Below are 25,842 nucleotides of genomic sequence, written 5' to 3'. Positions count from 1 at the left end.
GGTTGTTGCACCAAGCGGGGTCCATGTTTTGGTGCAGGCAGCGCGATGCATCAAGTTTTGCAGGAATGCGCCGATTCTGACTGACGCTTGGAGCCAATGCATGGATTTTTCTTCTTGTAGCACTAAAACCTCCCTCAAGGGCCCTCTAGAGGATTCCATGTGAGAGCTTAACCATTCAGCATGCCCAAGTCCAAAGAACAAGCATATAAAGTGGACGGCCTTGTCTGGAATCATTCCTAATTACTTCAATGCTGAATCACACTCAGAGAACTCCATACGATCTCTTACCTCACAGGATGCTCTGACTGATGATCTTAGGGCAGACCTTAATGCACCCTATGTGCCAAGTTGGATCCCATTCTCTCATGGCTGACGTCCGTTGATGCCAGGTTGTCGTCAATCATAAGCATTTTGAGTAAAGCGAGTGAACCTGTTCCAGAATTTCAATCCTTCAAGTTCCAGCCTGGCCATTACGGGTCCTCTTTCTCAGTTACAGAGGTGGCAGAGGCGTGATGCCAGGCCGGACCATTTGCCTTTAAAACCTCTACCTTGCCCTGTTCCAAATAACTGTTTGATGGTTTTCGCAGCTACTTCAGGTCCCCCAGCCCATGGCCTAAGCCCCCAGCTTCCTAGTGAGAATCAAGTCAACAAACTCAAGATAAGGGCTGTAATCAATTTGCCCCCTGAAGCTACACCATATGTAGTGATTTTGGGGAATGTACCTCCACTGAAAGGGTCCATGTCAGAATTGTTTGTCGAACTAAAGAACAAAGTAGCCCACTGGTTAGGTATCCATTCCAACTTGGGCCCTTATATTCATGAGAAGATTAGCATAGTTAGAAGAGCGAGCTGGGTGGGCAGGGACATAAAGCACTGGGCAGGGGACTGTGTGGTGTGGTCAACTTCAAAAGGCCTACCATTGCAGCACAGGTCCTGGCTACCACAGGTACTCTTCGATTTAGCAGGGCTTCAACCATCCAGGTCTTCCTCCTCAGGTTTCTTTATAAGCTTGAAGTGGTATGTTCTGCTCCTTGGTAACAGGTTCTGCACCATCTTGGCATTCAACACAGACAGTCTCTTGCTTCCCCTGTGCCCCAGATTCTGACTCTTGATAATAGATATGCTCTTCTGAGCAACTTGGATTTGTGTGACTGACTTGTCCAATCTGCTCCTGTTTCCCCCTCGTTGTGTGATACCCTGTTGCCTGAAAGCCCCCCTGCTGGCAAGCCAGGTTGCAACCCTCAAGACTTTGTATTATTGTCATAGAACATTGCCGGACTTGCATCTAAGTTCAATTATGAAATTAGTTACAGTTTATATGGCAGTCTCAGGTAATTTGTTTCCAAGAGACATGGAAAGAGTCAAACTGTTGCGTCCTTGAAAATTACAAAACATATTTTACCCCAGCTGTGGCTTCAGTGGTGTGGAGGGCCAAGGGAGGCTTAGTCACTTTTATTTTTCCACGTTTCGGGGGGTGAGTTTAAGGAGGTTGGTGTGAGTGCAATTCTGCTACAAGTTTTGGACATTACTATTATGTGTTTTACTACTGTTGCTCTTATTAATTTCTACAATGCCAAAGCCTGGCTGCATGAATCCTCTACTCTAACCTGATCTCTTTAAACTCTGTCTTAAGCACATTTATGGCTAACAGACAAGGCCCTGCAAATCTAATTTTAGTGGATGACTTTTACATCCATCTTTGTGAGAGTCCTCATGTCCCAGTTAAGAATTTGTCTAAATGTACATTTGTGGAGGGGCTACATATGATTCATTCCAGGGAAGGCTCGGAACTTAATGAAATATTAAATTATTATTATCTTGTCTTTGCCCTGAACAAATTGATTATTCCACAAGGCCTTGTATACTGCCATCCTTCACGGGACGGGGTTGCTCATCAATAATAGATTTCATTTTTGTATTGCATCCCTTTCTATGATGATCACCAACTTTATTATATTGCCTAGCTCATTTAGCAACCATAACCCACTTTCTCTGTCATTTAGAGTGTTGTGCTCTCATCCTAGGAGCCTCCCAGGCCCTTGGGAGTACTCTTCCCTACTGACCAAGGCAGGCGATTAAGGTCGACCCAAGTAGAGACCAGCCACTTCAAAAAAATCACTCTTTGGGGCCTATCTGCAAGATCTTTTTACTTGCCTTGATCTCTGCTCATCTATTGGGGCAGTTCTAACCACCTATGAAGGCATCTCTCCCAAGGTGATAGCCTTACTTAACACTCTGGCTGTTAATAATGTTTCATCCACTCCAAAATGATCACAACTGCTCTAAGGCATTACGAAGTTTAAAGCAGGACCAGGAATGTGTAGCGGCTTCCAGAGCGTCTTATAGAATAAAACTCCAAAAATGTAAAGCCTCTTTAAAAGAAATAGCCTGGGATGACCTGTTTTGTTACATTATCAATCAGCAGTGCTTCGAAAATGATAACTCCCCAGCCTTAGGCTACTATATTACAGCCAGCCAGTGGGTTGCACATTTTGAAGAGTTTTATAACTGTTAATTTATTCCATCAGATAATGATTTGCATTCATCCTTGCTAGGGATGTCTAACCTCATCTTTACACTAGATGAAGTAAAGAATGGCATTTTAGCTCTATCAAGAAATAAGGCTGCCAGGCCTGATGGTATTCTCTGGATATGTTTATTGAAGACATCGCAATCTGGGGCCCACCTCTGATGTCAGTTTTGAATGCAGCAGTTTGAGAAGGCTCGCTGCCCTCGTGGGCCACTTCACTCATTGTTCCTGTTTTTAGGAAGACTGGCAAAAATAATTTACGTTACCTTACAATTTCTTTGATTAACTCTGTTATGAAGGTTATGGGAGGGTGCTCTTGGATAGGGTAGTGCTGTGGGCAGATGAGAATAACATAATCTCTGAGGTGCAATGTGGCCTCAGGCCGTGTAGATCTACTGTTGATCAATGTCTGAACTTGTATGTGCCTCTTAACAAGTATACAGTAGCACAACCCAAATTGGTCCATCTAGCTTTTATGCACCTCATGTCTGTATTTGACAGGGTTAACAAGGCTAAGCTTTGGGGTGTGCTTCTCTCTATGGGGGTGGACCCTGATATTGTGTACTTCCTTAATGCAAACACCACAGCATCAGTTTGGTAAAACAAGGACTCTGCCTGCACCTGTCATTCGGAAAAAGTAAAACCATCAATTTATGAAGATGAAATCCAAAAGACTTTGACATAGCTTGGATGTGCACTTTAAAGTTGAGGTTTGTGTTAAGACGTGAACACTTGCAGTTAGTAGTAGGAGCTAGTTTGAGGTGATACCAGCAGGCTTCAAGGTTCCAAGCCAGAGTATATAGGTGACTGGGCCAGAATGTGGGATATAGAGAAGACATTCAGGCCATCATTACGACCCTGGCAATCTACAGACCGCCAGGGCCACAGTGGCTGTCTGACCGTTGCCAAAATAGTGGTCTGACCACGGTTAGACCGCCAGCATTGCCAGTTTCCAGTGAAGGGTCTGGCAGTGCTGGGGGTCCTTATCCACCAGGGCAGCACTTCATGCAGCGCCGTCCCGGGGAAGCTGGTAGAAGCGAGAGTGCAGGGGGCCCCATGTTGGTCCCTGCACTGCCTACGCACTTGTAATTGGCAGTGCCAGGGCCCCTATGGACAGCCCCGTTGCACTTTTCACTGTCTGGTATGCAGACGTCAATTTTGTGGGCTGTTCCCCACCAGCAGGAAGGCGGCCTCACTGGTGGCAACCTGACCACTGGAGTTCAGCGGGCGGGCTTTTCTGCCCACCAAACTCAAAATCCCCCCCCACTGTTTAAGGCATTGTATTTTAGGTGTTTTTATTCCTTTCCTTTGTATGCGCAATAACAAGAGATTTAACTTGGAGACAGCTTCTGGAGAGGTAAATTTGAGATATACTTGGGTATAATTGGTGAAACTAAATCACAAAGTGATGATAACCCAGTGGTTCACAAAACTATTGAATAGGATGATTGTTAAAATTGGACCCTGAGGGACATAGCAAGAGATTGGAGTGGGATTGAATAAGAAGTTGTCAATATGCGTGTGTAGGAAGTGCTCAAGGAGGTAACAGGGAAACCATGTCAGGATAAAACCTTATTTTTTATAATGTCAAATGTTAGACCTGGCAGCCTTAGGGTGGTCACCCCTAACTTTTTGCCTGCCTCCCTCCACTTTTTGGACACTGTTTTTGCTGATTTTCAGACTCTGCACACTTTACCACTGCTAACCTGTAATTTGGATCATACCCAATTGGACTATTTAATTTATTTATAAGTCCCTAGTAGTGTGCACTATATGTGCCCAGGTCCTGTAGATTAAATGCTACTAGTGGGCCTGCAGCTCTGATTGTGCCACCCAATTAAGTAGCCCCTTAACCTTGTCTCAGGCCTGTCATTGCAAGGCCTGTGTATGCAGTTTCACTGCCAATTCGACTTGGCATTTAAAAGTACTTGCCAAGACTAAAACTCCCCTTTTTCTACATATAAGACACCCCTAAGGTATGCCCTAGGTAACCCATAGGGCAGGGTGCTGTGTAGGCAAAAGGCAGGACGTACCTCTGTCGTTTACATGTCCTGGTAGTGTAAAACTCCTAAATTTGTTTTTACACTGCAGTGAGGCCTGCTCCCTTCTTAGGCTAACATTGGGGCTGCCCTCATACATTGTTTGAGTGGTAGCTGCTGATCTGAAAGAAGTAGGAAGGTCATATTTAGTATGGCCAGAATGGTGATATAAAGTCCTGCTGACTGGTGAAGTTGGATTTCATAAAACTATTCTAGAAATGCCACTTTTAGAAAGTGAGCATTTCTTTGCACTTAAATCTTTCTGTGCCTTGCAATACACATCTGGCTGGGTTTAGTTGACAGCTCCTTGTGCATTCACTCAGACACACCCCAAACACAGGATACAGTGCCAAGCTACCAGAGGGTGGGCACAGGATAATTTGGATTGTGTGTGACTTACCCTGACTAGAGTGAGGGTCCTTGCTTGGACAGGGGGCCACCTGACTGACCCCATTTCTAATATCAAGGAAACTTTTATGGCAGGTTTGTCTTCTTCTTCGGTGCAGAAACTACCATCAGGATTAATGTCAGTAATTCTCTATGATGGCCTAACCTGAAATGAGGGTGAAACAAGGGTGAAAGTTGTTTTCTTGGACGTGATTATTTGAGAGTGCATGTAATTCTCATTACCTTTAGTGAGAAATGACATACCATGATTAGAAACCACAGATGGGGTAGTAGTGGTCAACATTAGAGAGTATATGGTTATATTTTTTAAAGAAGGCTTTGAGGTGTGCAATTAAGTACAGCAGCATTTTAAAGAGAACAATCTGTGAGGGAGACCCTACGAAGAAGTCACACTTGGACGAAGTCTTTGGCAGTAGAAGCAGGGATTGGGCCATCAAAATATGAGGACAATTTTGTGTTTCAATTTGCAGAAAGAATGATTTCTTCAGTGATGGAAGCAGAATAACTCTGAATAGAAATCATCTTCATGTGAGAAAAACTTGAGGACAAAACATAGTAGAGATGTCTGTTCTAATTGAACAGAGCTTATTAGAGACAACGTGTTCATGCCTAATTTCAACTATTTTGTTCAGAGAAGAATGTGGCAATTGTTTTCATTTTTGGAAGCATCAGGTAGACAAGGAAATGAGTTATTGAAGTCTGCTAATTCCAATAGTTGCTTAGGTATGCTCTTCGAAAGGTTTAATTGAAGGAAAGGAAAACTGTAATATTTATTTCTAATTTGGACAAGGTAGGCATTGAAAGAATACTAGTAAGTATAAGAATTTGTTTCTTAAAGCTCTTCTAACTGGACTTATTTTAAGACTGATACTACCACTTAAAAGACTTGGGGGGTGATTCTGACTTCGGCGGGCGGCGGAGGCCGCCCGCCGAAGTTCCCCCGTCAAAATACCGCTCTGCGGTCCAAAGACCGCTGACGGTATTTTGAGGTTTGCCCTGGGCTGGCGGGCGGCCGCCAAAAGGCCGCCCGCCAGCCCAGGGCAAACCAACCTTCCCACGAGGACGCCGGCTCCGAATGGAGCCGGCGTAGTGGGAAGGTGCGACGGGTGCAGTGGCACCCGTCGCGTATTTCAGTGTCTGCACAGCAGACACTGAAATACTTTGCGGGGCCCTCTTACGGGGGCCCCTGCCGTGCCCATGCCATTGGCATGCCATCCTGTTCCTGGCGGGTGAACCGCCAGGAACAGGATGGCGGTAGGGGGTGTCAGAATCCCCCATGGCAGCGCAGCAAGCTGCGCCGCCATGGGGGATTCCAAGGGCAGCGGTAAACCGGCGGGAGACCGCCGGTTTACCCTTTCTGGCCGCGGCAGAACCGCCGCGGTCAGAATGCCCTTCGGAGCACCGCCGGTCTGTCGGCGGTGCTCCCGTGGCCGGTGACCCTGGCGGTCACCGGCCGCCAGGGTCAGAATGACCCCTTTGGTGTTTTTCAGGGTTTTCATGACAGAGTGATGAGGTCATCAATGAATGCTTTGATGCAGGAAATGTATTTGAATAAGAGGAGATTGGTGTCTTTAGAGACAGGTGGCTAGATGAAGGAACAAGAAACAAAGGAAAATGTCTCAATCCGTGACATTCTGTGTCAATGAGACCTATTAGCAGTAATTAGACTGGGTCTTAAACATGATATTCAAACTATTGCACTAATCCAAGTTAATGGAGTCCAAAGTTCAAACACAATCTTGTTTACTGATTATGAGTTAGAGGGTAGAGCATTTGCCATGGGTAAGTTTATTAGAATGCAGAAGGCGTTCATTGGCTGACAAAAATGACTCCAGTTCAGAAGTGATCAAAGATTTATTCAATTGATAATAAAGTCTCTGAAAAGGGTGATAGCCAAGGAGCGCAGAGGTGATCAGTTGATGAGCTAGTTTAAAAAGGTAGAGTTGTTTGCAGGAGAGTTATAGCTTATGACACATTGTTAGAAATGGGGTCTTTGGTTGGCAGTCAGGTTGCCTCTGTCCAAGCAAGGACCCTCCCTCTAGTCAGGGTAAGTCACACACAATCAAAATTATCCTTTGCCCAGCCTCTGGTAGCATGGCACTGAGCAGTCAGGCTTAACGTAGAAAGCAATGTGTAAACTATTTGTGCAATAAATCATGCAATAACACAGTATACCACCACAAAATTACACCACACAGTGTCTAGAAAAACATAGAATATTTAACTGGTTAAATGCAGGTCAAATTGATCAAGATTTGACAAGTACACGTTAAAATATCACTTTAGAGAATGATAAAAGGAGTCTTTAGTCCTTAAAAAGCAACAAGTGTCTCTTGCAAGCACAAAGTACCTTGGTTTGCATTCAAATTCTCTGCAAGGGACTGCAGGGAAGGAGATGCGTGGAAAACGGGGAGGTGTGTGCTGGTTTTTCCTGGCGCACACAGAATTTTCCATGCAGGGAAGGCTTTGCATCGATTTCCGGCGCACTGCCTTGAATTCTCCTCAGGTTGCGGGGTTTTCGGATTACCAGCCATTGTTGTATGGAAAGAACAGCCTGCCATACACAACGGGGCTGCAGAACCTGTAAACCACAGTCTATCTCTTTCTCTTCTCTCCTTCATTCGCTTAGCTTGTTATTTCCCTTTTTGCATGACACTATCTCACCTTCCCGCACACTTTCGGCCAGTTCCCTGCCCTCTCCTTTCTTCTGTGTGTTTCATCATGGAGCGCTACTTCTCTGGCCACCTCCTACTCTAAAGGTCCTTTAATCGTTCTGCTTCACTTTTTTCTCTGGGCCACCATTCTTTGTTTCTCTCCCCCCTCTGTTTTCAGTTTCATAATCTCTCTCTTTCGATCCCCCTTTTCGGAATTCCACAATTGATTCTCTCCCACCATTTTCACTCCTCTCACAAATCATCCATCTGACATATTCTACTTCTTTGTGTATGTTCACGATACCCTATACAGCAGTTTACATTTAAGAAAATAATTTTCGTTGCAGTGATGTTTTTTGGGGGGAAATGCATACCAACATTTGTCAAACAATGCAATTAAATCTGACATTTTTTTCAAGTCAGCAGATTAGTGACACAGCACGCTCTTACGGTTTCAGTTCCCCTCGGTGTTGTGAAAGCAATGAATACTTGCTGATGTTTGAGTTAAAATGTGCACCAACATGTGTTTTCAACAAGGAAGTGTGATGCAAGGCCACAGGACTGAAAATGAGCCGCCGCCGGGCGTGATGCCGTCTTCACACTATCAGCTTCCAGGAGCGTTTTCACCACTTGTGCCTGAGCTTGTTTAACCTTGATAACGCACGCAGCGTCATGCAGGGTGCTGTGTTAACATTCCTTCCCCTATCTCGAGAGCCAGTGCTCTCTTAGCCTGGTAAAAACAGAACCACTGCAACTTTCAACTTTCACTATTCTCGTGTAGCTGAGACCGATGCCTTTTACTTCGCATTTGAAAATGTGGCTATTTTGTTAAACGTACCATCAAGTGAGGTAGTTAACACGTAAAAGAATGATTCTCTGAAAAGTCCCTTAGACATCATTTTACATGTCAGGGGCTTCAAGTTTACCATATTTAATTAAAGATGGAAATATGAACAACTTCGTAATTTCAACTGTTGTGAAATGACGGAGTTTGGCCATAATTGAGCCAGATGGTAATGGACTCTCACATGAAAATTAAGGGAAGTATTGCATCGACCCTTTCTTAATACTCATTTTGTTTTGTTTTGTCCTAAATATAAATAATCCCAGGCGGCATATCAGAAGGGATGCATGCAGGTGATGGCTAGCAGAAATAACAGAAGCTCAGCAATGCAGAATGGATTCATGTGAAACAGAGCCCCTTATTCGCTTCTAGGTTTTCTGCAATAGTCATTGTGAAACTACAATTTGTAAAACCCATTAACAAAATATATCTAGTAAATTAGCCCAAATTTAATTTCCATCTGAAATCGATTGTCCTACATGGATCACATCGTCTTCTAGGAATAGATCCTAAGATTTCTCCTCTTCAGTGTCTAACTGAGCCACAATTCTTGCCATTTTAGCCGTGATTTTCTTTGAAGTTTTATAACCTAAAGTTTATGCCATACAAATCCAAAAGACACAAATACCAATGCCTCTACCATTAACTGCGGCGATAGCTTGGGCTTGTTAAAAGCTATGATGAAGAAGAGACCCTTATTAGAGAAAATGCCAGTCACCTAGGTGGGCGATAGTTTTCATCATTCAAGTGGAAATGCTTGGTCAAAAGGGGATTACAATAATCTATCCTTTTCCACTCAAAAAGTCTAAACAGTTGCTACGCCGCCCACTCAGACATTTCGCCAGTCGCCACATGAGTGTCAGCCCAAAATCTCTCCACCAGTCAGTGCCAGAAGTGTGGTGCCATCACGGAGGGAGGGGTCCTCTTTGACCTGCTTCACAAGTGTGGATGCCATGGCCTGGGGTTCCCCACACGCCGGTACCTGTCAGGTCAGGGAGACAAATCTGGGCACTTGTCACAAATAGCAAAAAAAAAAAAAGTAGTATGTAAATGTGAGTAAGGCGTGCCACTACAATGCAGCTTCCATAATACAGAATTTGTTTCACATTCAACATTATGAGGCATGTTTTGCATGGGGATGCCCCGATGAACATTTTGCCCTGGCCATCCATGAACTTAAACAAGCACTGCCACTGGGGATGAGTTTTCAATAGCTGGATCCTCGATTTCTCCCGGTACTGGATTCCACAATTGGTATGCTGGCTAACAAGCCACTTTGTTATTATCATGCCTTAATTCATAAGAGTTAGTAAACTGCTTGTGATCATACCTCACCATAGTAGATACTAAAACCTTTAGCTTTGTTTTCTTGTTTTACCATTTTATTGCCCTAAATTTCTATTCTTTTTCGGTCTGACATTATCCAAGACCTTTTGTTTTTCTGAAAAAAACATCTCCACAATATACATGTACTCATATTTTTCAGTGTAACCTCTTCATCCATTGGTCTTCACATTGCTCTTCCAAACACAACACCTTTTGCTTGTCTTCCACTGCGAGCGACGGAATCTTTGGAGACTGGCGTGCTACTTAAAAATAAAATGTTTTAAACTTTTACATATATTTTTTTGTTTTGCAATGGCTCTGCAGCTCACCAGGCGCTGGTTTCGGGCCTTCGCTGCCGCTTGCACCATTTCTGGCGAGACACATCAGAATGCACTAATATTGACACCCCTCCTTTTTCGGTCTTCGTCATATTTGCTGTGCTTTCAAACACAGATGTCAAATGTCAAGCTCTGTCTTGTGAGGGAGCTTGATGTTTACCTTTCTTTCTCTATTAACCGTATTCATGAACTAGTGCTCACTTTCTGTAAAGAAGCCTTTAAAGCTCTGGTCTCCTTCCTCTGAGGGCTGATGATACAGTAGGTTCCCCTTCTGGACAAATGTTAAGCCTATAGAAGGGTACCATGTTCATCTTTATACGTCTTCGAAAAGCCACCTCTGTGCACATTCACAAACTTTGTGCACAGCAACATCACCTATTCCAGTAACCCCCGAAACATGCAACTGCCCACATCAAACATCATTCAAAGTAATCAACCTGTGAGTTACAACACTAGTGGGACCCTCACAACCTCCCACCAAACAAGCCCTGCATGTTACAATACAGATAGAGTGACGGTTGTAATAATTCACTGTCCTCTGTTCCAGTTTATGCACGTAATTTATTGGTCTGCATAAAGCACTCTATCTTAGCTGCTACTCTTAATTATCACAGAAACCATTTGTTAATCCTGTACTTTCATGGAGTGATTTCTTTGCAAACACAGTACTAATCGCAATGACTAATTCTAATTAATAACCACTGGGTTAAACACTAACCTTAGGGCTCCGGAGTAGTGTACTGCTAGCAGTAAAGTGCTTCAACACCCCATTGAGGTAGTAAGCACTATACAAATGCAGTTACACCGCAAGGAATTGTTTCAGAGAGCATTGCAGCCCCGCATACACAATGGAGGAGTAGATACCATCATCTTTCCTCCTTCATCTTGGCCTTTGGATGAGGAGCACATGCATTGTGAGTGGCTCATTTGTCTGTCTTCTCCACCAGCTATCAGCCTTCTACATCTCGTTTCTAATTTGAAGACTACCAGACAGTGCTGCTGTCTGGTTTGTTAAGGACACCTTGGGGACTTGTGGAAGGCTTCCCTAGGAATGCATTCCACCCATTGCTTAGCTTTGGCATTGTAGTTTGTAACTCATATTTGCTTACTTTTTATTTGCTGGCTTTATTTGTTTTAGGCTGTCCAGCTTGAGATTGTCGCTGCCATGGAGCATAGTCTTTTTACTGTATTCTTCCTCCAGTGCTCGCTTTCTGTAAACACCAGGGGCGGCTCCTCCATGAGAATGGAGAAGCATCGCCCCACTTAAGTGCCCCCAGAGATAAAAAATAAAATGATAATGAAGTTAAGTTGTTACCATTTTATTTTTCCTCAACCAATCCTGAACCAAGCATCAGGATGAGGTGCGACCTGCTGAGTGGTAGCAGCAGCAGGGAGTAGTGGTGGGCTGCCTGTGCACTAGCTTAAAGTGCATATGTCTCTTTGGCTGGCCATCTTGGAACGGCCAGCCATACATGCACATTTTAAACTTAGACAGCTGAGTTACAGAAACTACAGGCCTCCAGTGCTCTTAAGAGCACTGTGAGAGGCCACTCCCTCCAATCCTTGCACTGCATTCATACTGGTTACCAGCATGAAAGCAGCACCAGGATTAGTTTTGGTTACCAGCATGAAAGCAGCACCAGGATTAGTTAGGGGTATTTGCTGGAGCTTGGGAGCCTGGAGGAGAGAAAGCAGAACACGGGCCGGAGTGAGGATGTCATACAGCAAGCAAGGTAAGTAACTATTTCTTTTTTCATTTACTGCCGCCACTCATCTTGCATGATGCATCCACCCACCACCCATTTCCTACCCCCCAAACTAAGTTTTTGCCAGATGCCGCTGATAAACAGGCCTTTAAATCTTGTACTTATCTGGTCATATTTGCTGGGCTTTCAAAGACAGAGGTAAAATGTCAAGCTCTGTCTTGTGAGGGAACTTGATGTTTTCTTTCTCTATTAACCATATTCATAAACAAGTGCTCACTTTCTGTAAACAAGCCTTTAAATCTTGGTCTTATCTTGTCACATTTCTTGTGCACTCAAAGACAGAGGTCAACTGTCATGCTCTGTCTTCCGAGGGGGCTTAGTGTTGACTTTTCTTTCTCTGACTTCACAGTGAGAAGATTTTTGTGGCAATCATCTTGGCTACTGGGGGCATGCTGAAGAAAGTCTGTACAATGTTCTTTTTTACTAGCACATAGCAAAGTTTAAATGTCTGTAAATGAACTGAGCAGATATTTAAAAACATATCAGAAGTAGGAAAGCACAAATGAAACATTCTTTGGTAATTCTGAAGTGAGTAGAAACAAACATTTTAACAATCAAAACAAATAAATGCACTAGGTGATTACATTTCCACACATTATCTTTTGTGCACTGTATATTTATTGGTAAAACTGTATATCTGTGCAATATAATGGTTATTTCGATTGAAAATCAGTTTTCTGTAATAGCAGAGCACTAACACACCATGCATACTCCACTATACACCACTCCACTCCTCATCACTGCACTCTACTTTGCCCCACTTCATTCTATGTCACTGCACTCTATGCCACTTCAAACTACTCATCTCTACTCTACACCACTCTACTCTATGCCAATGTACTCTGTGCCACTCTACTCTGCACCATTACACTCTTCACCACTGTACTCTACACCACTCCAGTCTAGGCCACCCCACTCTACTCTGCACCACTCTACTCTAGGACACTCCACACCACTCTACTCTGCAACACTGTACTCTATGCCAATGCACTATATTCTGTACCACTCCACTCTACGCCAATGCACTCTATGCCTATCCACTGTATGCCACTCTAATCTACCCTGCACCAACGTCTCCTCATTGTACATAACTCTACTCAAATCCACAGCAATTTACCCTGCAACACACCACTCTACCCTACACCAGTCCACTCTATGTCACTTCACTCTACTCTGACACATTCTGCTCTATGCCTCAACACCCTGCACTTCTACACTCTAGAACATCTCTATTCCACCCTGTGCCACTACACTCCATGCCACAGCATTCTATACTGCACCACTACAATAATTTCCCTCTAGAGTTCTCAGCACCATTCGACTCTGCACCACTGCACTCTACGCCACTCTCCTCTAACCCCTGCACTCTATACCACTGCAATCAATGCCAATGCACTCTGAATTACTTCAGTAAAAACCAATGCACTCTACCCTAATCTACTCTACATCACTGCACTCTACAACACCATACTCTACCCTGCAACACTCTACTCAATCCCACTGCACTCTACACCACTGTATACTACACCTTTACACTCTGTCACTGCACTACAGACCACTCTATTCTACTCTGCACTGCTGCACTCTATGTCACTCCTCTCTATGGCACTCTAGTCTTTTCTGCACAACTCTAATCTACACTAATACACTCTATGCCACTTGCACTCATGACTACTTCACCCCTCTGTGGCATTGTGCTCCCTCTACTGCACTCTACACCAATAAACTTTACACCACTAAATTCTAAACCACTTTACTCTGCATCACTGCACTATATGCCACTCTATGCACTGCACTCTGTGCGACTGCAATCTAAGATGCACCACTCCATTTATTGACACTCTACTCTAGTCAGAATCACTCTACCCTATACCACTGCATTCTTCAACACCACACTATTGTAACCCCTACACTCTTCATCACTGTACTCTATGCCAATGCACTCTACACCACTTTTCTCAAAACCAATGTACTCTATGCTAATCTTCTCTATGCCAGTGTACTCAATGCCACTTCACGCTATGCCTCCCTACTCTACTCTGCACCACTGCACTCTACACAACTACACTCTATGCTACTCTACTCTATGCCACTGCATTCTACCATGCACCACTCCACTCAACCCCGCACCCCTCCACTCTTCACCACTTCAGTCTCTTCTGAAATAATGTACTCTATGCCACTGGGCCCTTCACCTCTTTGCGCTATGTTATTCTATTCCACTCTGTGCCACTCCTCTATATGCTACTCTACTCTATGCCACTGCACTCTATGCCACTGCAATCTACGCTGCACCGCTCCAGTAACTGGCACTCTACTCTACTCAGGGCCACTCTACTCTACACCACTGCACTCTATGCCACTCTACTCCTACCACTGCACTCTATTCCACTAGGCCCTACTCTGCAACACTCTGTGTCATCCTACTCTGCACCACTGCACTGTATGTCACTGAACGCTACGTCACTCTATTCTACTCTGCACCACTTCACTTTACAACGCTGCTCTCTAAGGGCACTCTACTCTGCACCATTCTACTCTATGCCAATCCACTCTATGCCGCTCTACTCTAAACCACTACACTACATGCCACTGCACTCTATTGTAATGCACTCTACACCACTTTACTCATAACCAATGCACTCTATGCCAATGCTTTCTACACAATTCTATTTTACTCTATACCACTGTATGCTATGACATTGGTCTCTACACCACTTTAGTCTACTCTGCACCGTGTACTCTCTGACACTCTACTCTGTAACATACTATGCCACTTCACTCTAGGCCACTCTACTCCAATCTATGGAACACCACTCTATGACACTATACTATATGGCACTTCACTCAATTAAACTCTACTCCACTTTTTGACACTCTAGTTCACTTTATGGCACTGCAGGCTTTGGCACTCTATGCCCCTTCACTTTATGCCACTCTACTATATTCTACACCACTCCACTCTACAACACTCTACTCTATGACACGCCATGACCTTCCACTCTGTGATCTTCCACTCTACAACCCTCCACAAGATTCTATGTCACTCCACTCTACAACACTGTGCAACAGTACAACACTCCAGTCTATACACTTCTCACGCCACTCCATGATACAAGACATACCCATATGACACTTTACTCCACTCTGCACTATGTCACTCCACTCTACTCTGTGACATTCCACTCCATTCTACGGCACTCCACTGTACTCCACATGACTTTACTTCACTCTGAGCTACGCAACTCTATGCCACTCCACTCTACATCACTCCACTGTATTACATGCTGCTCTACTCTACACCACTCCACTCTATACCACTCCTGCCCACCCTGGGACTCTCCACTCTATGAGACTCTACGACACTCCAATCTACTCCACTCCACTCAATGCACCTCCACTCTATGTCCCTCCACTCTAGGACATAACAATCTACTCCACTGTATTCCACTTTACACTACTCCACTCTAAGAAACTGTACTTAACTCTATGCCATACCACGCTATGAAACTCGATTCTATGCCACTCTATGACACTGTACAACCCTCCACTCTGACTTTCCACTCTATTACCCTCCACTCTATGACCCTCCCTAATACATTACAACCCTGTACAACACTTCACTCCTCTCTATGGCGCTGTACTGTATGCCAGTCCACTCAATGACACACCATTCAGTGCTAGTCCACTCCAAGCCACTCTACTCGACTCTATGCCACTCCACTCCACTCTGACACTCTACTCTACTCTATGAAACATTACACCACTCAATGCTATGCCCCTCCACTCTACACCCATCCACTCTGCACCCCTCTACAGCACTCTATGACACTCCATGCCATGACATTCTATGTCCCTATACTTCACTATATGCCCCTCCACTCTATGTCCCTCCACTCTATGCCCTTCTACATCTCTCCATTTTACACCTCTCCACTCTACATCACTTCACTTCACTCTTCTCCACTCTACTCCAGAACACTCAACTCTAGTCCATGACAGTCCACTCTACAACTCTTCACTCTGTGACACTCCACTCTAAACCACTCTTCTATGCTTTGTGCCACTCCACTCTGCAATGCTCTATACCACTCCACTCTATGTCACTCCACACCACTTCACTCCAGGCCTCTCTCCTGTATGCCACAAACATTTAGCCATGCTGAACAGCCACCTGTGCAGCTGCTAGTTTATTAAAGACTTCTTGGGAACATTCTGAAAGCTCCCCTGGGAATGCAGTCCACCTATTGCTTACCATTGGCTTTGTGTTTTGTAACTTCAAGTTACTTGCTTTCTATTTTTTGGCTTTCTTTTAAGCTGTCCAGTTTGAGTTAATCCTTCCTGTGGAGCACAACCTGTTTACTAGGGCTCCTTTTATTCTTCCACAAGTACTTACTTTCTATAAACAGACCTTACATATTTTTTTCTATCTTGTCACATTTTATGAGCTTTCAAAGACAGAGGTCAAATGTCAGGCTCTGTCTTCCTAGGGACCTTTGTGTTTACTTTTCTTTCTCTGACTTGAGAGGATATATGTGATAGTCTTGATATGGGTTATGAAAGGAAAGGCTTTTTTCTAGAACACAACAACATTTACATGTCTATAAGTGAACTGTGCAGATATATCAGAATACATCAGAATGAGGAAAGCAAAAATAAGCAATTTTTTTGGGAATTCTCAAGTGTGGTGGAAACAAATATTTTAATATGATTTAAAAAATCAGTACTCTAGGTGATGCAATTTCCACACAATATTGTTTGTGCTATATAGTTCTATCAGTAAAACTGTATGTCTGTGCAAATCTAATGGTCATTCCAATAGTAAATGTGTTGTCTGTAATGGCAGTTTACTAACACAGCATTTATACTCCACACTATGCCACTCCACTCCACTCTACACCACTCCACACTAAAACGCACTACTCTACTCTATGACTTTCCACTCTGCCACTTTATGACATGCACTCATCTCTACAGCACTCCACAATGTGCCATTTCACTCTACAAAACTCGACTCCACTCCATGCCATTCCACTCCATGCACTCCACTCCCCTTCACTCTATGGCATGCCACTTCACTCTACACCACTTCACTCTCGCACTTCACTCTATGCCAGTCTATGAAACTCCCCTTCACTCAAAACTACTTCACTCCACACCACTGCACTGCATGCTGCTACATTCTATGCCACTTCACTCTATACCCTCTCCCTCTATGCCCATCCACAACACACCTCCACTGTACAACACACTATTCTATGACATGCTACTCCATCCTACACCACTCCACTGCATGCCACTCCACTCTACTTTATGACACGCCACTCCACTCCCCAAAATTCTATGCCGTTCCACTCTATCTGCTCCACTCTACACTACTCAACTTTATGATACTCCACTCTGTGACACAACACTCTACAACACTCTATTTCACACCACTTTATGGGACTTCACTGTATGCCACTCCATTTTACTCCACTCTACAACACGTTATTCCACTCTATGCCACTCTACAACACTTTACTCCACTCTGTCCCCCTCCACTCCATGCCCTGCACTCTACACCCACATTTTGTAACAGTCTAAGAGCTTATATCCTGGCTCCAAATAGAATTTACCATCCACCAAAATCCCAAAAAAGGTTAGCTTTAGCACCACTCCAAGTTATTGACAGATGGTATACAGTCCCAACCTTAATTTTTACTATTATATATTTCCAGTAGTCCTTGCTGAAGGAAGCAACCAAAGCTTCCAAAACCTTTTGCAGTTCAGATAATTGTTGGCACCTGGGATTGTGTCTTGTACATAGAAAATAGAAGAAATATGATTTTACATAATTTTGATGAAATATATTTTATTCCTTTAGCTATTTTAAACAAAATTCAAATTCATGCTTCAATCTGTTTCTTCATGTAACTTTGCAAGTGAGTATCCCCAGTTTGAGCTCCCGACCTTCCTCAGGCATCATCATAGAGGGTCGTAATCAATTAAAGCAAAGTTAGAGACAACCCCAAGTAGGCCATCCTTCTCCAGTGAAGACCCTTGTCCCTTTAGTCAATAACAATTGATAAATTGACAAATACAAGATTCAGTGGTGGGATCCCCTTCCTAAGATCCTCTATACTACTTTTATCAACACCCTTGCTTTATGCATTATCAGACATTTTACTATTGAATCCTGTCTGGATGTTGGGATCACACTTTGGTTATCTATTTTATTTGTTTATAATACTATGTTAATCATTAATCAGATTTTAGCCTGACTATACCTAGATCACTTCTGGCCTGATTCACAAAGAGCCTCCGCACTTGTGTTGGAGGCTTTGCACTTGTGGCATGATCTCCAGACACGTGCCAGGATCTCCACACTGCAGTTTCTCATTGCAGAGATCCCATCACGAGTACAGAGATCCCGCCACAAGTGCTGAGCATCCACCATGAGTGCAGAGGCTATTTGTGTATCGGACCCTGTATTCTATATCCATGCTTATACTTGGGGACCATTATGCCTCTTTTCCACATGCCTTGAAAATACAATGCAGTATTTCTCCATCACAGTACAGACCTCAAACCAATATTTGATCAACCTTTTTCTACGACAGCTCAGATTAATTTAGTATTATGCTGTTTTCACAATATATTGTTCAGCAAACATACTGTGACAGAAAATAGCAGCTACCATAATATTATGAAGGTAACTGCATATATAGGTAGGTAGAGATTTGTGTTTTTTAGCTACATATCTGCATACCTTCAATCTATTTATGACATCAAGGCACAAATATTTGTACTTAACAATTGTAAACCTTCACTTACCTTTATATCCTTACCTTTTCAGGAGCGACTACCAATTTTTATTTTCCTAAGAATTATGGAATAATGTCCCTTAAGCCTTTCTTCAAACACCATAAAGGTTGAGCTGCTGATGATGCTATTGTCCTATTTAGTGATTGTTCTGCATATGTCCCCAAAGTCTTTGTGTTGTTTATTTTAAAAACATCTTACTGTGCATGCTGTATGTTGCCAGTTATAAAGTTATCCGTCGCTGTTCGTCTGCAGTGTTGTATAAAAACAAATTCATCCCTAAACTTCAGTAGCTGCTGGAAAGCATTTGCTCCCTTGAGCAGAGCCCCCACATGTAACCATTCCCCACAGGAATCCATTTTGGTGACTATTTTAGCCTGTAAACCAGGGGCAGCTATTTCGCAATTTTGAAGGAGCTTTGTTTTGTTTTATTTATCAGCTGCTGGCTCAGCCAGCATGTGTAGGGAGGGGAGAGAGAGAAGGGGGAGTGGAGTGCACCTTAGTGCTCATGTTAGTATGGCCGTCCATCTTATACCGGCCAAACTGACGTGCGCTTAGGTTTCTCCAACCTGGCTGTATTGTACAGCCGGGCTGGAGAAACTGCACAGACTCCCATTCACTATCTGAGTGGCAGACCAAGCCGCTCAGACCAATCCTGATGCTGCTCTCATGCTAGGTGTCATGAAAGCAGCACAAGGATTGCGTGGGGAGCCTGTGCGGGTGTCCCAGGTACTACTGGGACACCAACAAAATTTAGTAAAAGTTTCCAGAACCAACCCTACCCATCTTTGATCCATTCGTAATATTTTCGTTTCTCAGCAAATTGTGACATGTTCACACATTTAATTACTTTCTGCAGAATAACACACATCATACTTTTACAAGATTAGAGAGAACTAACATTTGCAAGTAAAGCAGTTTAATCAGGACTCAGTTATGAGATCCCTTCCATATATTTCAACATTCTTCCTAAAGCAATATATTTAAAAGCTGACAGCAGCACGTGTGGATGTCTGAAAACATCCATCAATAAAACACACAAGACAAACACACATGTTCTGTTCGGGCTTGTCAGAATATCTTCACTAGTGGGCACATCCTGCCTGACTTCAGAAGACTGGCTGATGCTGCCTTTCTTTGCGGCTCACCATGATAGAAACAATCAGTTGTAACATTCCAAGAAAATGAAATTAAAAAACTGTATTTACTTCCACATTGAAGGCCTGCTCGGTATCTAAGAAAACAAAAAAAATCGTTCTTTCAAACTTGATTTATGAATCACAGCATGCATCCTGTAAAGGAAGGCGAATATCTGGCTCACAATTTGTTACTGTAAGCTTGCAAGCATGATTTAGATGCCAATCTTAAAGGATCTAACATTTCAGCCGTGTTTTTTTTGTGTTTCAAATTAGATTTCAGTGATAAGAGGAACATATATTGGCTTGGAGCATATGAGCAAAAATAATGGAGGTGAAGGAGGAACAATTATCAATATATCATCGCTGGCAGGTAAGATATTTCCTTATAGATATTTTATAGCTCGGATGCCAGGTTGATTAATGCGTGTATAGGAACAATAATATATGTGCTGACCATTTTCATCCTTTTCTCATACTGAGATTTTCTGAAAACACAAACAAGCAGTTTTGCGTGTTTAGTACCTCATCTTTCTTCATCCTTTCTTCTCACCTATGCTTCTCTTCTAGCTTTTGCGTTTGTTTCTCCGCTTCATCCACCTTCTCTTTATCTACCTCTTTTCTCTATTCCTCTTTCCTCATTCTATTTGATTTCTCATTGTTATCACCTAATATTTTTTCTCCTATCTCTTGCCTTTCTTTGTTCCTGTATTTTCTTTTCTCCCTTCCACCTCCTCGAGTTATTGTGCTTTCGCCTTCGTTCCCCCACTCTTAGGGCCATATGTACAAACACTTTTTCCCATAGACACAGAATGGGGAAAAACCTTTGCTACATCTGGCCCTTAATGTCTCCTGTCCTTCTCACTCTATGTTCTCATACAGGGCATCTCCACTTTCTCCTCCTTCTCTTTTCTTCCATCGTTTGTCTCTGGTTTTTCGTATTCCTTTTTTATTCTGACCTCCCCTCTGCCTCATACTTTTAACTCCTCTATATTCTGCTCTCCACATCCTTCTGGTATTCATCCTTTATTTTCCAGGCTGTAGCGTTTGTGCTTTTTTGTCAATGTTAAAGAATATGATTGATATGCATGCTGTTCTTTATGGCACTCCAACTTAGCATAATGTAGGTGCACAAACATTTGCTTTGATTAGCACTGTGAGCAAAATAATGATGGACTGGAATGCGGCCTGTGTAGTTACCAGTCGCTGAGATTCATACAAGCATTCCATCCATCACTTTCTGTATGCTTTTGTGTGTCAACCTAAGTAGGAGTGATACTAAAGATTTTGCGCTGACTCATTTTGAGCTTACTCCAGGAGTATGCAGGAGGAACCCAAAGGTTCTCTTGCCATGATTACTACATGAGAAAGTCCCTCATAGTTCCTCATTGTCATAAACCAGTCCTTGTGAATCATGACCCTCTCAGCAAAGAACTCTGCAAATCAGAGAAGGAACCTGCTAAGGGAAAGATCTACGCTCATATCTTTGTGAATTTCACCTAAGTGTGTGTGAAGTAACACTACAGGGTTACAATATCACATCCTCATAAATGTCTTTGTCACTTTGACCCTGAAATCTATGTTTTAAAGACATTGGTCTGATTCACAAGACTTACTCTTGGAGTACTCCAGGCTTACAGTTAAATTTGTGGAGTAAGCCAGGAACTCTACTATATTCCTCTAGTAGCAAGTGAAGAGTACGTAAGTGAAGAGTACTACAAGAGTAAGTAACACCTACTCCTGTCAACATTTTTGTGAATCACTTTTAAACAATGGAGATATATATCTATTTATATATTAAAGACTTATATATATATATGGCTAGAACTGCTTTAGAGTGCAGTTTCACTTCTCTTTGGCCTGCAGAAACAATTGATTTATTTAATTGGGGTGTAACCTGTGTCAGAAAATCAATTCTGCAGATTCCAAAATGATATCTGTACACTTTATGGGTCATCCAGAACTGTCACAGTTCTCTGGCTCAGCTCAGGATTGAAGCCCAGGCCTTTTGTCACACTGCTGTGCCCAGTTAATTACATTTCTCTCCAGCAGCAGGAATAAAGACCTCATCACACAAAGGGAGCAATTACCAGTACTTACCCCAGCTCCTGAAGAGGAAAGGGATTGGGCTGAATGATCTGCATTAATCAATCAGCTGTCACACTGTACCAGCAATGGGCCTGCCCAAGCCCACTAAACAAAGGAGAGAGAACATAGCAACACAACAAGATGATGGACAGAGTGATGAAACTTTTCAGACACTCACCCACAGTCACAGATCTGGGTTAAATCCATTGTTCTTTGTCTCACAATGCCACCACAGCTTGGACTCAACCACCTTCAAATCAGTCTTGACCCTGCTCCCCATGGGAATAGTCCAGTCCGAACTGCCAGTCCAGGTCCTCCCTGTACCAGAAACAAGCATCCTGGAACAGGTTTCGGAGTATCACCCCTAGCAGGCTAGCTTGAATCCAGGGGCAAGGTCAAGACTTTGGCAACTTTTTACTGGTGACAAAGTGCATGGAATTCCACTGGCCAAGGTCCAAGGGAAGGAGCAAGATTGCCTATTTAATTTGTTTCAGGGAGGGGACCAGCATGGGCCCCCTCCCCATACTCTCCTTTGGGCTTGGGGACCCCCATCCCCTAGGCTCTATTTATAATGAAGGGTTTCAGGACCCCCATCTAAGACCCCGAGCACCAAAGGACATGGGGGAGCACCATCATGCCCACCCAGTGGTGTTGAGCCTGCCCCTCTCCACGTCCCTGTGTTTGAGGGGAGCAGGAGGCCACCATAAGAGAAACCGTCTGCCTGCAGGAGTGGGCAGAGTCAGATAACTGCCAGCTCCCATGGCAGCACAGAGGAGTTCTGTCCGTGCGTGAAGATAGCAGGGGCAGTGATGAGTGGGCTCCCTGAGCTGCTGCAGCAAAGGAGGCATGAGGGGATGCTCAGATGTAATTCACACCCAAGACAGGAGTAAGACACAACTACTCAATGGTGAGAACAAACTGTCAAAGCATTTGCACCAAGATTTTAAATCCAAGCTTCAGGTGATAGTGTCTTTTTTTTGGTAAACTGAGATATTGAAACTGGGCCTGGTGTATATTTAGTTTGACATAGTATAAAACTTGCTCCTTTAATCTTTCTTTCATTAAATCATGAAAACATTTAGGACTTGCCACAGACAGCTTTAGCTGTCAGTCAGTACCCCTTAGTACTACTGCAAACACCACATGACATGCATGTGTCTTGTCAGTCAAAAGATGGCTACCACCATTTGCCTCATAAGACATCTCACTAACAGCAAAGGAACCAGTGCTCCATGCTGGCATGCTGCGTTCCTAGTATTTAGTAGTGCAAATAATGTAAACGGTTGGGGGATGCCTATTTGGGGCAAATGCATCACTGTGGTTAAATCAGCATTTCTACAGAGGGAGGGGAAGGAATGTCCCCTCCAAAAAGGAAGTTGCAATGGAATATTCCAGTTCTTTGTAACTGCAGTCGCAAGCCATTGATCAGCGAACAATATCTGTGGTATATGATTTCCAAAGAGTGACAGGTTCCCTTTGGGAATTATGTCAGTCAGCCTTGGGGAGAAACACACGGCAGGCCAGGGAAACACTGTATGCTTCCCCCAATGTGTCCTCAAATGCGAAACTTTTTGGTAAATCAGTACTTGTCATTTTATTAGCATGTGCTCCTATAGAAAAATGTTTACCATTTGTGAAAGCAAATGTAAAGATGGTGGTCGGCTGTTCCATATAGGCCACCATCCCTGCATTTACAGCCAATTACATGGGTTTGCAAATTGTGACCTGAATAATTCATATTCATCACGCAGTTTGTTTCAGGATCCACTTCAAGTGGACATTTTGTGAAGCAACCTATTAGTGGATAGGTTCCGATGCAAAGTGACAGGTTGCAAAAAGTTAGTGCACAATTTCCACATACTCTTTATGACCTGCTTGTTTATACTTCAGACCAATAGTGTGATGATTTATCAAAATGTTTTACTCTTAATATCAGCTAATAGAGTTCACAACATTCATTAGGGGCTTGCTGTTGAGGCCTGCTAAGTAACATGCATCAATGTGCTCTTCCATTGGTTCTTGGAATGCAACATGCATATGGTTGTTCTTCCATTAGCAATAGATTTGTGAAAGTTAGAAGGAGGGTGTTTTTCTGGGGTTGGTGGGAATGTGACACACATTAGAGTGGTTTTACTAATGGCAGTGTTTACGTGAAGTTCATTCAAGTGTTGGCACCCTGATGGCCAGGGGTATGTAACATGCAACAGAGTAATCTTCTTGGACACTCAGGGTATGTGATCATTGTGCTCTTCTGTAGTTCCTAAGCACACAATATGAAAAGTATCAGGGTTGGTTTTCATGCTTATGATGGGTCTGTTAAATGTTTTCAATCAAGGCCTTCTTCTTGGTTTGGAATGTCTTATATGCCCCAGGTGTTTTTGTTTGTCGGTGCTGGGTATGTGAAATGTGTGTGAATAATCTTCCAGTTGGTAGAGTGTGGCTTTCCTTGTGGTGGGTTTGTGGTGTTTTTGTAACATTCATTAGAAGTTCTTCTTGTTGATTACATGTAACATTCTTCCGGGTAGCATACATTCAACCAGCTGGTCTTTCTGTTGGTACTCCGTGACACTCTTTTTAAGGAAAGTCTTCCTATTGGCTAGTGACAGAGCTAGATTCATCTGTGCGTGGGCAGATCTTTCTTTATGACAGTAGATATATGGAGTTTATCTTAGAGGGAAATTAGCAGTGGATATCTGCCACCAATCAGAGGTCCTTCCTTTTGGAAACATGCAAGTGGCTTTAAACGAGGTGCATTTGGGTGGTCCTGCTGCTTTTTCTGTGAAACATCCATCCATCCTGCCTTCCTGCTGTTGGTGGCAGATGACATTTAACGGGTGGTCTCAGTATTGGTGAGGGGTATGTGAGATTATAAGGTGGAGTCTTTTTGCTAGTGACAAGTATATGCTATTGAATGAGATGGATTTTCTGTTGCTAGGGGAAAATCTGAATTTTATGTTAGGGGAAATTCACTAATATACTAATCCTGTTGACAGCGTTTTAGGGTGTGGGTTTGTCTACATTTTTATGTTGGCTACATGAAATTCAGAAAGTGTGTCTGTGTGTTTTAAATATCTATTCTGCTCAAAATATAAGCCATACGGCTGGTGGTAGTAGGTGTTGAAGCCTGTGACCTTTGAAACACACAGTGCGTCCCTTTTCAACTGTCTTATGTTGGTGGCTTTCTGATTATCTTATCCTTTGGAACAGAGATGTTTTAAGCTATAGCCAAAGTGGACAATTGCCCAGGGCTTCAACATTCATGGAGCCCTCTGGGAAAGTAAGCTTCCTCTCTTTTATAGCACACCTCTGTCTATGTCCATATCTCAGCCTCTCTCATCTCTACTTATCTCTAATTCTGCATCTCTCTCTTTCTCTCTCTCTGTCTCTCCTCTCTCTCTCTCTTTCTCTCTCTTTCTCCCTCTCTGACTCTTTTCCCCGGGTGGCATCTTAAGGATTTTTGGGGGCCCAGTGAAGACATGTTTCAATGATTTTTTAGTGAACCCTATTTCTGAAAGAATGTTTGGCATCACACTTCAATTTGAGAAAAATTATGAAGGGGGCCCCAAAATATGTCTTGCTTGGGACCCCAAAAAGTTCAGAAGCGGATGTTTCTCTAGGCACACCTATTAACATTATGTAATTCAAAATAGCAATGCTGTGGGTGCAGAAGATAGAACTCTACCGCGCTTCCTACAGACAAGCACCAGTCTCTTTCCTGGAACCCAGAGATTGGGGGTCAGTGGTGAAATCCTCTAATTGAGACTTAAGTACCAGAGCCTGCTACAGCAAGCAATTTGTCTCAGACTCAAGAAAAAAGTAGTAAAGGCCTAAGGTACTGTAGCATGGAACAGCAAAGTGAGGACTGTAGCCTTTAAGAGTATGTGAATGTGTTTCTTAAAAAAACTTGAG

General features: G+C 43.2%; 1 protein-coding gene across 2 annotated transcripts in view; it reads left to right on the top strand.

Annotated features, from left to right (window-relative positions):
* The window catches only part of HPGD (15-hydroxyprostaglandin dehydrogenase), a 215,748-nt gene that overhangs the window by 66,598 nt on the left and 123,308 nt on the right, over positions 1 to 25,842 (top strand). For both annotated transcript variants that reach the window (XM_069244577.1, XM_069244568.1), the window contains exon 4: positions 20,122 to 20,218. In XM_069244577.1, the coding sequence (XP_069100678.1) occupies positions 20,122 to 20,218 (97 nt within the window). The remainder of the gene's footprint in view (positions 1 to 20,121; positions 20,219 to 25,842) is intronic.

This window comes from Pleurodeles waltl, chromosome 1_2 (assembly GCF_031143425.1).
Source record: "Pleurodeles waltl isolate 20211129_DDA chromosome 1_2, aPleWal1.hap1.20221129, whole genome shotgun sequence".
In the NCBI taxonomy this organism is placed as follows: domain Eukaryota; kingdom Metazoa; phylum Chordata; class Amphibia; order Caudata; family Salamandridae; genus Pleurodeles; species Pleurodeles waltl.
The sequence above is the reverse complement of the archived record's forward strand: the minus strand, read 5'-3'. Positions and strand labels throughout refer to the sequence as shown.